At 44.3% G+C, this 15,962-nt stretch overlaps 3 protein-coding genes across 3 annotated transcripts; 1 reads left to right on the top strand and 2 right to left on the bottom strand.

The window, feature by feature from the left end:
* Positions 1 to 318: 318 nt before the first annotated feature.
* N0V89_008751 (uncharacterized protein) lies at positions 319 to 2,369 on the bottom strand (the record flags this gene model as incomplete). Its single annotated transcript, XM_056217504.1, has 5 exons — positions 319 to 1,233; positions 1,328 to 1,487; positions 1,562 to 2,013; positions 2,067 to 2,239; positions 2,330 to 2,369. 5 exons carry the CDS (start codon positions 2,367 to 2,369, stop codon positions 319 to 321), a joined length of 1,740 nt encoding a protein of 579 aa, XP_056069060.1.
* Positions 2,370 to 9,782: 7,413 nt separating this feature from the next.
* On the top strand, positions 9,783 to 11,291 carry N0V89_008750 (uncharacterized protein; the record flags this gene model as incomplete). Its single annotated transcript, XM_056217503.1, has 2 exons — positions 9,783 to 10,908; positions 10,966 to 11,291. The coding sequence occupies 2 exons, from the start codon at positions 9,783 to 9,785 to the stop codon at positions 11,289 to 11,291; spliced, it is 1,452 nt and encodes a 483-aa protein (XP_056069059.1).
* Positions 11,292 to 14,215: 2,924 nt separating this feature from the next.
* Positions 14,216 to 15,694, bottom strand: N0V89_008749 (uncharacterized protein; the record flags this gene model as incomplete). Its single annotated transcript, XM_056217502.1, has 1 exon — positions 14,216 to 15,694. One exon carries the CDS (start codon positions 15,692 to 15,694, stop codon positions 14,216 to 14,218), a length of 1,479 nt encoding a protein of 492 aa, XP_056069058.1.
* Between the last annotated feature and the right edge of the window lie 268 nt (positions 15,695 to 15,962).

The following is a 15,962-nucleotide window of genomic DNA, read 5'->3' as shown; positions in this document are numbered from 1 at the left end:
CATCGACCACCTTTAGACTGTATTCACGAAACTACTTGTTGATTACTACACTAGCCAATTTCCATTCCTGGCTTATCAAAACCGCCGCCCTGGACAATAGTGCGGCCGTCGTGGATGTATCCCCCACTTGGAGACTGAAGTGTCGTCAACGATAAGCCAAGTCGATCGGAAGAAGATGAGGCGTGGGCGCGATCAATGACCAAGCGCGAATCCTACATGTCCGAAATCAAGCCGAACCATAACCAGAACTGATATCCAATGCAGGACAGATGTCAGTGAGGTAGTGGAGGGAATGCTCTGATAGAGCAGACCACACGCCTACTCTACCATTAGATCTACCTCCATGCCACCTTCCGCCTCGTCCCCGCCATCAGCCCCCTCGTCGTCCTGCCCATCCTGCACGAAACTCTCGCAGGACCGCGCCGCACAAAGCGCGAGCTGGTATTTCATCTGCACCTTCGTGCCACCGTGCGGAATACCCCTCGCCTTCACCAACTCACGCAACTCCGCCACCCTAAGCCTCTCATCCGCATCCCTCAGCCGCTGCAGCAGGACCTTCTTCGTCTCGCCATCCTTCTTCATCACATGGTCGTTGATCTTGCGGGCGCGGCACAGGTTCCGTAGGTCGACCACGTCCAGCACCCTCCGCGGATCAGGAGTGTCTTCAGTCACATGCTTGAAGTGTTTCAGTGCGAACTCTTCGCGGAACTTACGCTCCGCCTCGGTAGCCGCCTTCTTCGCGAGCTTATCCGCGGCTGCGGCCTTCTTCTTCTTGAGATGGTCCTCCGCCTGCCGTTGGTTGAACGTCTGCTTCGTTGCACGTGTGGTAGCCCGCGCACTCGCCGCCCGCGTATCCTGCGCGCGCTTCTCCGCCTTCTCCTCCAAGATCTTCGCCTGGCGCACAGCAGCTTCATCCTTGATCCTCTCACGCTCCGCTTCTTCAGCTTCTTTCGCTTCACGCTCTGCCTCGCGCTCATCTTCCTTCTGCTGCCGGAGCACCTCCATGGCTGCGCGGCGCTGGGCGGGGTCATCGTCGACATCGCAGGGGATGGTTGCCGTACCGTCAAGCAGGGAAGAGTAGCGCGCGTGGCAGGCCTTGCCGCTGAAGACGGAGACCTTGTTCATGCGGCGCATCCACTCGGCTGTCTTTTTGAAGCGCCAGGCGCGTAGGCGCTCGATCTCGTAGGCAATTTCAATGGAGGCGAGGTCGTAGGCGCGGAGGAGGAGTTGGTCCTGGTCAAAATTAGGGATGGTTCGATTGCAGAGCAATCCCTATGGAGGGATGCCATTGAGCGGATTGAGGGTCATGTGGGGTGGAGCAACTCACATCTTCCAACTTCCACTCTCTCATACCATTCTCGAGCTCGAAGTCCACGTGCTGGGACTGGACTAGTTTGATGCGTTGGATGCGAGTGGAGATGCTCTTGGAGTCGTACTTCGTCCTACCTTGATTGGCGAAATTGAAGGCGATCTGCTTGTCGGTAAATCTGTACAAATGGTCAGAGTCTAGGATCAACGATGTTGTGTGGTATGGCATGTCATGACATCAAATGCGACTCACCCCTTCTCCCGCATATCCATCATAAGTTCATCGTCTGAGTCAAGCTCATGCGACACCTTCTTATGATACGCTGGCAACGTGCTGCCCTTTTCACGGTTGCGTCGGCCAAAGGTACCTGCCACACGTGACGAAGCCTGGTATGAAATGCCCGCATCATCGTCGATGTGGTAGCTACGGGACTCGTCTACAGTAACGCGCTTCGCAGACCGCTCAGCTGCATTGGTGCTCTGATGGAAGTGCGCAGGTTGGGTGACCTTTGAGCGTACAGCGAGGGTGGTCTTTGCACGCTTTGCGCCAGGAGCAGCGTCCTCATTGTAAACGTCGTTATGGGCTAAGCTGGTGGCATGGTCTGAATCGGGGTCGTTGACGCCGATGTAGTCAGAGTACCCTTGGAGAGGTGCTGGTGAGCTGCTGCGGGCGTATTCGTCGTATCTCAGGAGAGCGCCGTCCGCCTGTTATGTGTCTAAGACTTCTGGAAAATCAAGCAATATGCGGGACTACTTACATCAAATGTCATACTATCAGATGGAGGTAGCACATCGTCGCGCGTGAATGTGATGTCATCCTCGTCGTAGCTTGGAGCAGCCGGGAGGCTGTCCGATGCGAAGTCCTCATCCACAGGAGCACCATCGTCGCCAAAGGACGCGACGGAGTGGTTGTCTCCGCCAATGTCTTCGTCTTGATGGTGGGGTTAATAACGTATGGTGGTTATATTCGCGGTGTTGGAAGTTGACAAAAGCGCAAGGGTAAAAGTGATTGTGAACCTACCGGACAGCTCGAGCATGAGCGTGGTGCCCTTGGGCGCCATGGTGCTATGGTCTGACGGGCAATTTCCAGGTGATGTTTGTGTAGATTCAGAAAGTTTGGTGTGGTGGTCGGCGTTCTTTATGTACTGAGTGGTGACGGCGAGTTTTCGGTGCGCGGTTGCCGGGTCAATAAAAGTCAGTGAGTGGATTCAACCCAACGTGTAAGTGAAGGAGCTTTTTTCGAGGCCTTGACGTCAGCAAGGCTGACGGAAATAGCACAGCTCGGCAAAAGTAAGTGACTTGAGTTATACGACGCTGCGGGTTTACCGTGAGATACAGTAGCGGTTCCCCTGGATTTACACAAAAGTCCTGCGGCTCATCAGATTTCGGAAAGTGGCAGGAGGTGGATTTGACATCCATCAATGAGCTTGCTGAACCTTTTGAAGGTTTTTGGCTTGTCGCTTCATCGACAAAGCAAATACTACCACGTGTAGCCCAATGATGCTGACCTGTCCAACAGCGTGTGAACTTGCCCCTTCGTCGGTGCTCAAACGCCAAACGGCTATATGGAACAATGTTGCTCCTCGCAGCAATGCCGTCTATCAAGATCTGAAATAACGACCTGAGGTCCATGGGGTCGCGTAGTATTGGTCTGCACTGTTGCCCGTCATCCCACCTGCACGAGTATACTCTCAACATAACATGAGATGTTAACGTTTCGCTGGTCAAAAGAGATCAAAATTTCTCGCTTTGGCTTCTCGGACAATTCAACATTCGTTGTGACGTAAAACCTAGCGCTTACTGGATTTCTTGCATGTGTCGCTCGCTCTGCTGACCGGTCATAACAATCAGAAATGACCGCGTCCAGAAATGATCGCATCCAGTCGACTTAACTTTGAAGCTTTTGGGAGTGTGATGTAACCAATACTCAGGTTGTAATCATGCGAACGCCCCAAAGATAACTAGAGTAGAGCCACAATCAATCCTTCAGATTTTGCGAGGCTTTCAATCGTAGTGACAAGGTCCCCTAGCTCTTCCAAAATATTCTCGACCAAGCACCAATGTATCGGACGAATCGAACTCGTTTTCGCTTTGCATCTGAGGTAAACTCATCCACATCAATCAATGGTTTTGGTCGGGCGTCTAATGGGGAAGTGTGACAACTCAATTTGCGAACGTCAACCTCAATCTTCAATCTCCAATCTTCGTAATCATTAGCTTTTGCAGCGGCCCAATCGAATAGGTCAACAACGAGTTCTTCTCGACCTTATCCTCAGTCACCACAACGAGTGTAACCACTGATTTTACTTGAGCGTGCGTACCCGCGACGAGGGAGGCAACACAGTGAAACCTCAAAGAAAACGCAAAAACCTCCCTCATGCATCAGCAGATGTTAGAACGACGAATAGTCGCCAAGGAGCGAGACATGTGTGGTTGGCTAGCTGTGGCGGCGCTGTGGCGCTCGCTACTCGCGTCATCCTTGTCGTATGACGCAACATGCCAACCGCAATGGTCAACAATCTGGTTCGCATTCATACGACGCACAAGCGGTGGTGGCAGGTAATCTGACCAAGGGCGTGCCAAGAGGTGGCATGGCCTAACCAATAATAGTAATTATAGCAAGGATTAGAGAAGTTTTTATGCCACCCTAAGTAACTAGCGTAGAACTAGTGCGCACATAGTCTTCTCGAAATTAAATTAATTCTAAGTTGATTCTAAATAACTTTACATTATAATATTATTCCTAGTCCTAGATATCTAATAAACCCATATTAACTTAGATCTCTTTAAACCTAATATTCTATAGGATAAGGATATAAGTGTTTAGACCCCTATTATCTCTAGCGATTATATAGATAATAATACTAAATAGTACTATGTAAGTCTATTATATAGAATTAATTTATAATTAATTTAGAATTTATAGGAGCGCGCTATAATTACTAGTAGGAATAATAATAATAATACACTTAAGGCTAATATTATTAAATACGTAGCCGTAGTTCTATAATACCTAAGTACACATAAAGTAGGATATGCTTATATTATCTATATTAGGGCAACATAAGTAGAAGACCTTAAGCAGGAGAAGCTACTAAAATAGGCTAAGAGTGTAAGTAAATAAATTAATTTAGAATTAATTATAAATTAACTTTAATTAATATAATTATACTAGTTCTAATACTCTAAGGTAAGTAAGGTAGGTAAGAAGCTAACCTTCTACTCTTTTCTTAATATATATATATTATAATGGGTGTTTAGATGCTCTAGGATTAAGCATTATAAATTAATTTAGAATAAATTGCGTAATATATCTTATATAGAGGTTACACCAGAGCTATATAAATAGCTATAGACTATTAAGAGCTTATTATCGTAGATTAAGAATAATAAGGGGAAGTATAGGGCAAAGAGTTACTTTAATAGCCTTACTCGCCGTTTCTAATAGGGTTCTTATAAGCCACTACGGCCATTATATGGCCTAAGGCTATATTTATCAAGATAGTAAGTAAGTTATATATAGATTAATTATTAATTAATTCTAAATTAATTTAAGCCTCTTACTAGACCTCCACACTGGCTTATTAAGTGTAAGAGCTAGGTTTAGGGGACTACTAAAAAGCACTTTATTTAGTAGGTTCCTACTCTTATTAATATTAAATACCTACGCAGTCTACTTACTAGTCTATTAATAGCTCCTTAAGAATAGTATAATATTATTAAGCTATAGTGCTTAAGGCTAAAATATTATAGTAAGTAGAGATAATTTAATTTAAGATTAATTCTAAATTAATTTAGGTACTAATTATATCTAGGGATAGGGGAATCTTATTAAATAGAACTATAGTGTCGTTTTTAATATAATTATCCTAATATACCCCTCCTAGGTACTATTTATAATACTAGTATCTACTAGTATATATACACATATACCTCTACCACTATAGCTTATAGGCCAGGACTATATTAATGAGATTCTAGGTATTCTATAGCTAATTATATACCCTAGGTTTATAAGGAGTAAGTTAGAAAAGATAAATTAATTTAAGATTAATTCTAAATTAATTTAGCTAACTTCCTTAAGTCTAAGGCTCTCTCTATATACCTATAGGTACATAGATATAGCTCTATTAAGTAATTCTATATAGCATTTATAGATAAGGATTAAATTATAAGACTTATTTATTATAAGAGACTACTTAAGTACCTATATAGGGGTGGACTTAAGGGTGTTCTTTTTAAGTAGAAAATGCACCATAGTAACTAAGCTATAGTAGGTTTAAATTAATTCTAAATTAATTCTACACTAATTTCTATAAAATAGGCATATATCTAAAAGGTGCTTCCTATAACCTCTAGTAATATTATTATCTATCTTTTTTAGGACTAGGCTATTATACTATTAGAGTAGAATACGTTCTAAATAGATATATCCTTTAAGAGATTTAAAGATAGTTAGGCTAAAATTTTATTTATAGCATTTTTACTATAGTATAGGAAGCGTAAGGCTTTTATTAATTCTAAATTAATTCTATATTAATTCTAATGCTTACAGTCTTTACCTTTAGTTAGATTATTACTAATACCCAGACATCTACTATATATAAGAAGGCATTTATAGAGTTCTTTAATACCTATAAGGAGCTTACTAGTATACTATTTTAATAGATATATCTCTATAGGATAGGTATAATTAGTGTTACTATTAATATAGACACAAAATAGATAGTAGGTAGGTTAAATTAATTTAGAATTAATTTATTACTAATTCTTTAGGAAAACTAGGCTTTAGATAGTATCTAGCAGCCTAAGACCTATTCTATTAATCCTAGTAGTATTAGCTTAGCTATTACCTTCGCTTCTACTCTATCTACTTTTATTAGGGAATTAATAAGGCCTATCCACATTCTTTATATACTAAGGATTTAGACTAGGGTCGTATAAGGTTACTACTAATAGCAGAGACTAGAATAGAGTATATAGATCTCTATAATCTAATTATAGGTAAGTATTACAGTTAAATTAATTTAGACTTAATTTAAAATAAATCTAATAAGGTCTTTCTAGGTTCGATAAGCTCTTAAGTAATTAGGGATTAGGTCTAATATAAGAAGAATCCTATAATTATAGCTAGGCTTAATTACTACTATAGTAGTATGCTTAGGGCTACATAGAACTCTCTTAAGTTATATATAAATATAGTAGAGTAAGCTATATTAATAGGGTATTACACTAGAATAAGGCATAAGCTTCTATAAGGTATTAAGATGTATGTTTATTAAATTTATCTAGAATTAATTCTTATTTAATTCTAATCCTAGAAGGGCTATGTATATAGATACTTAGGATATTTAAATATATAAGGTCCGGAATAAGTATGGTATTAGATATAAGTCTAGGTAGAACCTAACTCTTAGTACTTAATTCTTCTAGAATATAGGTAGAGAAATTAGTAAGTTAATTCTCTATTAATTCTAAATTAATTCTTATAGTACTAGAGCGCCGGAAGTCCTCTAATGTTATTATTATATTAGATAATAATAAGGAGGTTCTAGAGAGTCTTAAGAACTTTAGCTTAAGTAGGATAAGACGTGGGTAGAGTATAAAATTATAAGTAAGAGGCTTAAGATAGGTAAGATTATATTAGTCTTCTCTATTAAGAAGCTCTATAATACCATTATCTCTACTAGCATTATTATTGTAAGTGAAAAGCTCGAATTAATTCTAAATTAATTATTTATTAATTTATAGGGCTAGCAGATTTTAGGATCTTACCTAGGAGCGTAAAGAGTTCTAGTAGGAAAAGGAAAGACTATTACTTAAATAAGAGAAGCATAAGTTCTATCTAGAGTAATAGGAGGCAGAGGTATAGCTAAGAGAATGTAAGGTTTAGCTATAGTAAGCCAGAGAATAGTTAGGAATTAATAAAGATTAATTCTAAATTAATTCTCTATTAATTTTAATAAAACCTAAAATAGTATAGCTAGCGTGAAAATTTTTTCTACGCTAGATATAAATTAACTATAATCCTCTTATTCTCTAATATCCTTTACTCTTAACTATCTAAGCGTTCTCTGCTACTATAAGTAGTAAGGTGCTATCCTTATATATAAGTTTAGCTAATTAATTTAGAATTAATTCTAAATTAATATAGCCTATTTATTAAGAGTACTTATCTCTAACCCAGCTCCTAGCTAGGTTAGAAGTATTCTCCTATAGAGATAATAAAGGGCAGTTTATAATCTACGCTAGGGAGTTATTTTATAGGGTAATAATTAGTAATAGTAGTATTCTCTATAGTATATATTATCCTCCCTAAGTATTTAAATCGCTTCTAAATTAATTTAGCGTAAATTCCTAGGTAGAGGAGCCCTATATTACTATATCTATTAGAATTATCTTTCTTATAAGCTCTAAAACACATCTTTAGGAACACTTAGTCTTAAAAGAGCCCACACTACCCTTAAATACTTTATAGAGGTAATAGAGCTCTATTATTAGTATAATAGCTTTATAATACCGCATTTATATTATATACTATTAGTTAGTAGTAAGGTAATTATAGAAGAAGATAATTTTAGTCTTCTAAGTATAAATTAATTTAGAATTAGTTCTAAATTAATACTACCTTTACAAGGAGACAGCCTAAGAATTAATAAAGAGTTAATTTAAGCTCCTTACTATAAGAATAATACTACTTCTATTCTAGTATTTAACCTTCCTCGCTTTAAGGTATTAAATAAGAGTAAGAGGTAGAAGAAAGGCTAAATTAATCTAAAGGAGACCTATAAGCTCCTATAAGATAATAATATTCCTATGCTATATAAGAACTGTAGGATAAAGATAATTAAGAGTAAGAATACTTTTTAATATAAATTAATTTAGAATTAACTAAGAAATATTTCTAGAATGTTAGTTAAAAGGTCTATATAGAAATAGGCAGTACTTTAAGGAGGTATTATAATAATATAATATATATAAGTATTAATAGCTAGGTTTATTACTAGAGTTTATAGCATAGACATATAGATATATAGTAGAATAAAAGAATTTATTTAGAAGTTATCTACCTAAAGGTAGGCATCTAGCTAGGCTAGGGAAATTAATCTAGAATTAATTTAGAATTAATTCTTAGAAAATATAGAGGGGTAAGGCGAGAAGAGGCTAGAGGAGGGTAAGGGGGGAGAGAAGGTATTATCCTTCTCCTCCTCCTCCTTTTCTACCTCCTCCTTCTCCTCCTCTCCGCCATTACCCTACTCTAGGGCGCACTTATCCTCCTCCCTTAACTCTACCTAGTAATCCTAATTCTTACACTTCTAGAAATCCAAGTCCTAAAAGAAATTACAGACTAAATTAATTTAGAATTAATTTAGAATTAATTCTTATTTAGGACTACTTATAAGTTAGCTGTTTAAGGTTATCCTCTACCTTATAGGTAGGATAGAGGGCGAGGCGCCTAATAAGTATATAGGCAGTGGATATACGGACACAATTGGCCTATAAAAGTTAGAATTAATTCTAAATTAATTCTAGATTAATTTAACTTATAAAGCTATTAGGGAGCTAGATAATAGGCTAGGGGGGAGGAACTAGTATTACTACCTACGCCTAGGCGAGAAGAGCTTACTAGCGCACTAGTAGAATAGCCTAAGTATAGTGTACATCTATAATATTACCCCACTAGACTAGAATTAATTAGGAATTAATTCTGTATTAATTCTTATTATATATACGCATTTCGTTTATTTAGTGCTAGCTAGAGGGCAGGCTAACTCTATAGCTAGAGGGCGAAATCTTCTCCTATCCATAGATACGGATAAGGTGGTTAATAAGATTACCTTACTTTAAAAATTTGCGCTGCATTTATTAGAATTAATTTAGAATTAATTCTAGATTAATTCTTACACTATAGAGACGTCTGTTGCTAATGTCCTCCCAGTAGTAAGCCTTACTAAGGTAGATAATAGGTAGGTTATCTTCATCCTTGCTCCATAAGCCAAGGCCTATAGGTAGGGTGGGGAGGGCGTAGTATGCCTTATAGTTAGCCTAAGAATTGATTTAGAATTAATTTACAAATAATTCTATTAATACTTATATTTCTATCAAGAGTTATAGACACTAGGTTGTTAGCTATAGTAGGCAATAAGGCTGTGGAATTTAGCTTACAGGATAAATTAATTCAGAATCGATTCTCTATTAATTCGTGCGTGCTAAGTCGCTTACCTTAGCGCCCGCACTGACGCTCTTGGCATGCCACCTCTGGGCGCGCGCATGGTCACATGGCCTGCCGCCTGGCACAAGCGAGAAAGAGCAGCCTGATCGTCATGGGAAGGCGATAACAGCGCAGATCTTCAGATCTCGTCCTCAAGACGTCACATCTATACATTTCTCTTCTCTTCCCTTCTTTCGGAACATATCTACCAAACACTCAAACTAAGCATACCCTGTACAGCAACCTACAGCCTACGTGCACAATGTCCCTCTCCTACTTCAACGTCAAAAAGTTTCGCCGGCAGTCCAAGCAAGAACCAACTGAGGACACAGTCGAAAAAGCCGTTGATGCCGCGGTCGGCAAGCCAATATCATCACCACCAGCGCCAGCGATGAGTACTCCTAGCGAAGAGCCCGCCGCCTCGCCGGTCCTCGACGAAGAAGATGAGAAGTTCCTTGCACGCCTAGCTGCCATCGCTCAGGAGCCTGAGGGCCCGCGACCACCGCTTCCTTCGCGACCTGCCGAAGTGGTCGAAAATGGCGAAAAGAAAACGGGAAGGGATGCGCAGCAGGCGTTGATGGACGGTGCGGACAAAGTGCCGCTACCTACGAGTCCCCCGGAGGTCACTGTGTCGGATGCGGATAAGGAAGGCCTTGGCCGGAAGAAGAGCGTAATGGGCTACTTCGCTCTCGCACAGGCACGCTTCAAAAAGGCGACAGACAAAAAGGATGCAGACGGCAAGGACAGTAAATCCAAGGAGAAGAGGAAATCCACCATCACACCTAAGGACAAGCAGAAAGCAGCCGATGACCTCCTCTCCGCTGCAGCAGCCGCAAAGACCGAAGAGCAAAAAGAAAAGGAAAAAGAGGAACAGGATCTGGCGGCTATCCTCGACGACCTCAACCTCTCCGCCGTGAACAACCGTGTCTTCTCCTTTAGCAAAGAGTCTGAGGAACTCTTCAACAAATTCACGCTTGTCCTCAAAGACATCATCGCCGGCGCGCCTACCGCGTACAACGACCTGGAAAAGCTGTTCAAAGATTACGACGAAAATCTCAAGAAGATGTACGGCAACCTCCCGCCGTTCCTGCAGAACATGGTCAAGAGCCTTCCAGCCAAAATGACGGCTGCGCTTGGGCCCGAGGTTCTCGCTGCGGCGTCCGAGAAGCCTGGCTTCGACGCAAAGCAGAAGCAAACCTGGCAGGAAGGCGCGAAAACCTACGCCAAGAAGAAGGCGAAGCAGAAAGCGAAGATTCCCAGCTTGAAGAGTCTGCTGTCCGCTGAAGGTGCGGTGGCTACTATGCTGCGCAGCATTCTAAACTTCTTGAAGCTGAGGTTCCCGGCTATCTTGACGGGCACGAACATCCTCATGAGTTTAGCTGTGTGTCGTAAGTCATCCTTCCTCCACCTATTTATACAGCAGGCATGAAGCTAATACGATCCAGTCCTCCTCTTCGTCTTCTGGTACTGCCACAAGCGCGGCCGTGAAACGCGTCTAGAGAGTCAAGAAAAGGACCGTCTCGCTGCTGAAGGTGGTGACTCTAATCTCGCTAGCAGCGCTTCCTCCCTCGCCTCGGCGGATGATTCAATCTTTGCTTCTAATTCGAATCTGAGGAACAACGGCGACTCGAGCCGGCAAGGTGCGGCGCAACAAGAGGAAACACCCCAACCACCGCTAGTAATCTCAGACGAACGTGGCCAGGATGCGCCGCGAGCAACAGTGGAGGATATGCCGAGTGTGAAGGATTTGCCGTCGCCGTCTACTAGGTAAGAAGTGATGAGGTTGAGGTGTTTTATCGGTTTGTTGGTTTGCTGGTTTGTTGGTCTGTTGGTTTGTTGGTTTCAGAATGATATCCCCTATAATTTAGGTAGATCTTTGTAATGCACGAGCAACGTAGGTAATGAGCACAACATAATGACAGTTCACATGATCGAGAAGGAACTGTATCGCTCACACGGCGGTACTCATGTGTTGATGTTTCGTTTGGAAATCGACATTGAAGATCGTACCAGAGCGATGATGGACACACACTCCTTCCTCCTCTCCCCCCATATGGCACTACAGGCGCGTGCACGACAGCGCCTTCCCCAGGTACAATCCTCGCGGTGTCCTCCCTTCCTCTCCATAGATCGAAGGCTCTTGGAGATGACAAAGCAAGATGGGGCTCGAGCAACAGCTTGAGTGTGCCGGTTCTGGCGCCTCATACATCAAGATACATGCGGAGCAATAAGCGAGACAGTAAGCCATGTTTTTAAATACAGAAAAGGGCCTGCTTTTAGTGCTAAATGCAGACTCAGCAGATACGAGCACTTCCTGTACTATTGGCCAGTGTTTGGAATCATTGGTATGGGCTGTTGGGGGATATCCCAATAATCAATGCAAGATGACGAACTTCATCCATCTGACAATAGATTCTCGCTCTAGGTGCCTGGAACTCACAATGCACTCGTCGGTACAAGGCAGAACAAACCAGCTTGAAGACATCTCCGAAAGCTCTGGTGGCATGCGGAGCACTGACAGTTTCGAAATTCTGACAGCTACAAATATCGAAAACACTGTACAGGTTTTCGATATGTGAAATAGATGATTGATTTTGAACAAGCAGCATCTTGGATCCAAAATACGAAGTAGATACCGCATTTTCGACCAACCCACGTCAAACAAAAGTACGTCAAGCAAAAGTTGTTTTTGTGGTCGATTTTTCACTTTGATTTGCTGCGCTGAATTACACCAGTCCGACTCATTAAAGCTTACCGGTGAAGATCCTCCCGGGCTCAGAGGGCCAAGTCTCCTGTGCCGTATACGCTGATGCGTTGGAAGGGCGTGCCATCATGCTTTGTCCAGGGTGATTGTCCCGGGGCAAATAGATCACCATCTGAGACGCCTTGGAATGCCCCGGTAAACGGCGGGAGCCACGAACTTAGCGAGATGTCGGCCTCTTTGCTGGTCCATGTCTGTGGAAGTACGTCAGGGTCCCAGCTTGCGCTGGTCCTTGGCTGCACACGTTTCAACAGCGAAAATGAAGGCTACGATCCAGTTATGGTAGGAGAATTCAACCATTACCTTGTGCAAAACGGTATGACTGGAGTTCAATCTCCTAGGGCGGCCTTGTAACTAGCAGAAGGGCACTGATGCCCCAGCTAGTGGACGTAAGTCCGTTATCTACCTACCTGCTCTTGTCAATGAACAGGCAACAATGGCTATATGGATGTCCTCAGACTAAGACGATTGTGTTGGGGTACTTCTATCCCTTTGTGTTTTACGATTGATTGCTCTAATTCGATCTGCGTGCAGGTTACCCTTAAAACAATGATCCCACATCGAGCTGCAACCCATATGGTGAACACGCCTCCAATAGGCCGCGACAATCCTCACTCTCCTCCGTCTCCTTGCAAGCGCTGTCACCTTCGCACTCTTCTACCTCCCTCGTGGGCCCTCAGGCTAGTATTGCGACGATTACGGCTTCGACCTCACGAAGTGCGACGTCCACATTGTACAACGGATTCCGCATATCTTGTCTCCCTGGGCGCGCCGCCGCTCCTGATTGGGTAAATTTTGTTTGTGGTAGGGCTCGGACCCACGACGTGCGCCGGTCCTCCATCAAGACGAAGGCGGCGTCTGCGTCGCATGTGGACGAGATGAGGAGTATATTCTCGGTCACCTCACTGTCCGGCCCCTACTTAATCGAAATGGTAAGGCCTCATGGGTGAGATGATCTTGCGCGGTCTTGAATATGGCCGTACTTCCGCCTCGCCACTCTGTTTCGGGTATTGCTAATATCCGCTCCTCTCTAACCCTTCTCCTCAAACACTAACAGCAGTATCCAGCCCACTACCTATCCAATTAGCTTCCACCTACCCAATTCAACGGGGCAGCAAGACTAACGTAGCAATCACTTCGATCCCAGCAATTCTCCTCCTTGCAGCAGTACCGCGAATGCAGCTCATTGTACGTCGCTCCCAATTCCTGCTCCGCGTACCCGGTAGTAGGTGGAATGGAACTTGCTGTGACGCTTACTGCGAGCATTACCAGAGTAGAGAGTAGAAAATTGGGGAGCTGCATTTCAAAGGCAGCAGGCGGCGTCGCGGGCGAAATTGAGTTGGACTCGGTCAGGGAATTACGAGGGCTACGAAGGCATGCTAATAGAAGTGCAACATGGCTTTGATAGTCGAGAGAAGGAGAGAAGGTGGTATACAAAGTTTGTGAGGGTGAAGAGTGTACGAAGTTGCACAAACGACATGCAAGAGCGGCGCGGAGTCGGGCCCCGAGTACAGCAGGCAACTTTTATATATTTCGGGCCTTTGAGGGAACTAATATGCGATCTGGATGTGCTAATTCTGCATATTCCTATGCGCGGAATAAAGAGGGATAGAACCGAAGAGGCATGGTACTTCACGAAGTAGGGCATGTGGGAACTGAATCACATAAGCACATCAGGCAGCAGCCTCTGGCATGTAGAAGGTTGCAGCGTGTTCCAAGACCACATTACTTGATCCCTATACCAAAGACCTAAGACCTAACTACCTTAATTCAAGTCAGGCCATCCCACGGCTGATTGAAATTGCAACAATTGCTAAAGGCCGACTCGCATGAGCAGCCAGACGCATGCCGTTCAGCCATTGGTAAGATCATAACTATCAGGACATCGCAACGTGTTACACCTAGGTAGGGGTTTAGGCTTACTGCAGCTATTCCTACTGCCCCGACGACCCACCCCGCTCATTATACAGCGCCATATTTGCGATTTCTAGTTGCACTCTCAGGGTCTCGTTCTCCTCGTTCTTCTTTTCGACCTCCTTGGTCCGCGAAGAAAGCACGTACCGCAAAGTGCTGATCTCTCTGCGTAACTGATCGAGCTCCGACTCTTCCCCTTCCGGTCGCTGCACGTTCTCTAGCGCGGAGTTACACTGCGCTATCAGGCCGGGATCGATCTGCGCGAAGCCGCCTCGCTCCTCATTGCCGTTATCTTGGGAAGTCGGGTACTGACGAAGACTGGACTGGGCGTGCAGAGACACTTCCGCATCCGACGGGTTATTTTCCTCATCGTCAGAAATCGCGAGATTCTCGCCTACTTGTTGACCGGCCGCCTTCCGCGTGCGCTTAATTTGTGCTCGGATGTTGTAGACGTCGCGCTTGAAAATTTGGATGCCGGGGAGCTTCCCTTCCAAAATCTTGACCGTGCGGCCGACGCCGCGGTCGGGGCCTTGACCCGCAACACCTTTGCGCAGCATCTCGTGCTCGATAATTTTCCATACAAGACCCCCACTTTCGAGGCTATGACTTGCGTTCCGGTCATCGCGACCTTGTAGCGTATTGTGGCTCTCCTCGGGCCGGACATCGTCGCCATGGCCTTGATCAACGCTGCGCATCCGCAGCTGTTCCCGCTCTTCCAGGGCTGTCACGCCGCCGGTGCCTACGCGGCCTCCCTGTACGCCCCACGTCCTCTTTCTCTGTACTGCCCACCCTTGAGTGTCCCTTCCCTCATGATTATGCGCACCTTCGCCAACCCTTAACACCCAAAGGCCATCCTCGCCCTTTCTCGCCTCGATCCACATCTTGCACCCCGTCTTGTAGCTCACTCTGTTCTTGCGCACCCTTGTCTCGGGCGTCAGTTTGTGCGTATTCTTAGGGGCGCCGTAGCACACACATGCGAGTTTTATGCGGGACCGGTTCTTTGCGGTGGTGTTGATGGAGAGGGCGTAGCCGTGAGCCGAGGCGTGCGTTTGCGCGTAGGTGTGGAGCGCTTGCCAGGTAGTATGTGTAGAAGGTAGAGGTGGAAGCATGTCGAAATGGCCTGGAGGTGCGGTATTGGGCGGTATGGGAGGTGGTGCAGCTATCGTTCTGAATTCGGAGGATGTGGAGGGTCCGGTGAAGTCATGGGACTCATGGTGTGCAGCTGTTGAGGCCGGGACATGAAATGGTCGGCTAGATTCGGGTGACAAGTTCAGATCGAGACGTATGCCGTCATGGTCTGTGTGTGCGTGCTGTGAAGGTAGTGTGTGATGTTCCGGCGGTGATGATACGCCAAAGTTGGAGGTGTTGTGGTCGCCGACGGGGTCGCCATGATGGAAAGCGGGATAAGAAGATGCAGCACCAGTAAGGTCATGCGGTAGAGAAGCGTATGCGTCTTCAGGGATCCTGTGTGAGGTGTGGGAGTGGAGAGCAGGCCGCATTGTGGTCAACATGGAAACCAGCCGCTCCGGATCAGATGTAGATTTGGAGCGACGTCGACTCGAGTGAAAAGCGCTAAATTTAAGGTTATTTTAGCGCGCATGTGCAACCGTCTCCACTCGCTCGTCCCGCACATCATCAGCGCAATAGCTGCCACCGCCAATTGTATCTAGCACTATTCTACACTGCGGTCATGTAACGGAATGAACGGAAAAAGTTCCAAGCGGAGTGTAGCTGGGACTCACTCTTGTTCAGCTGTAATGCTCACGA

Source organism: Didymosphaeria variabile, assembly GCF_027946475.1.
Source record: "Didymosphaeria variabile strain IMI 356815 chromosome Unknown scaffold_6, whole genome shotgun sequence".
NCBI lineage: Eukaryota > Fungi > Ascomycota > Dothideomycetes > Pleosporales > Didymosphaeriaceae > Didymosphaeria > Didymosphaeria variabile.
This window is presented reverse-complemented; position numbering and strand designations above follow the sequence as displayed.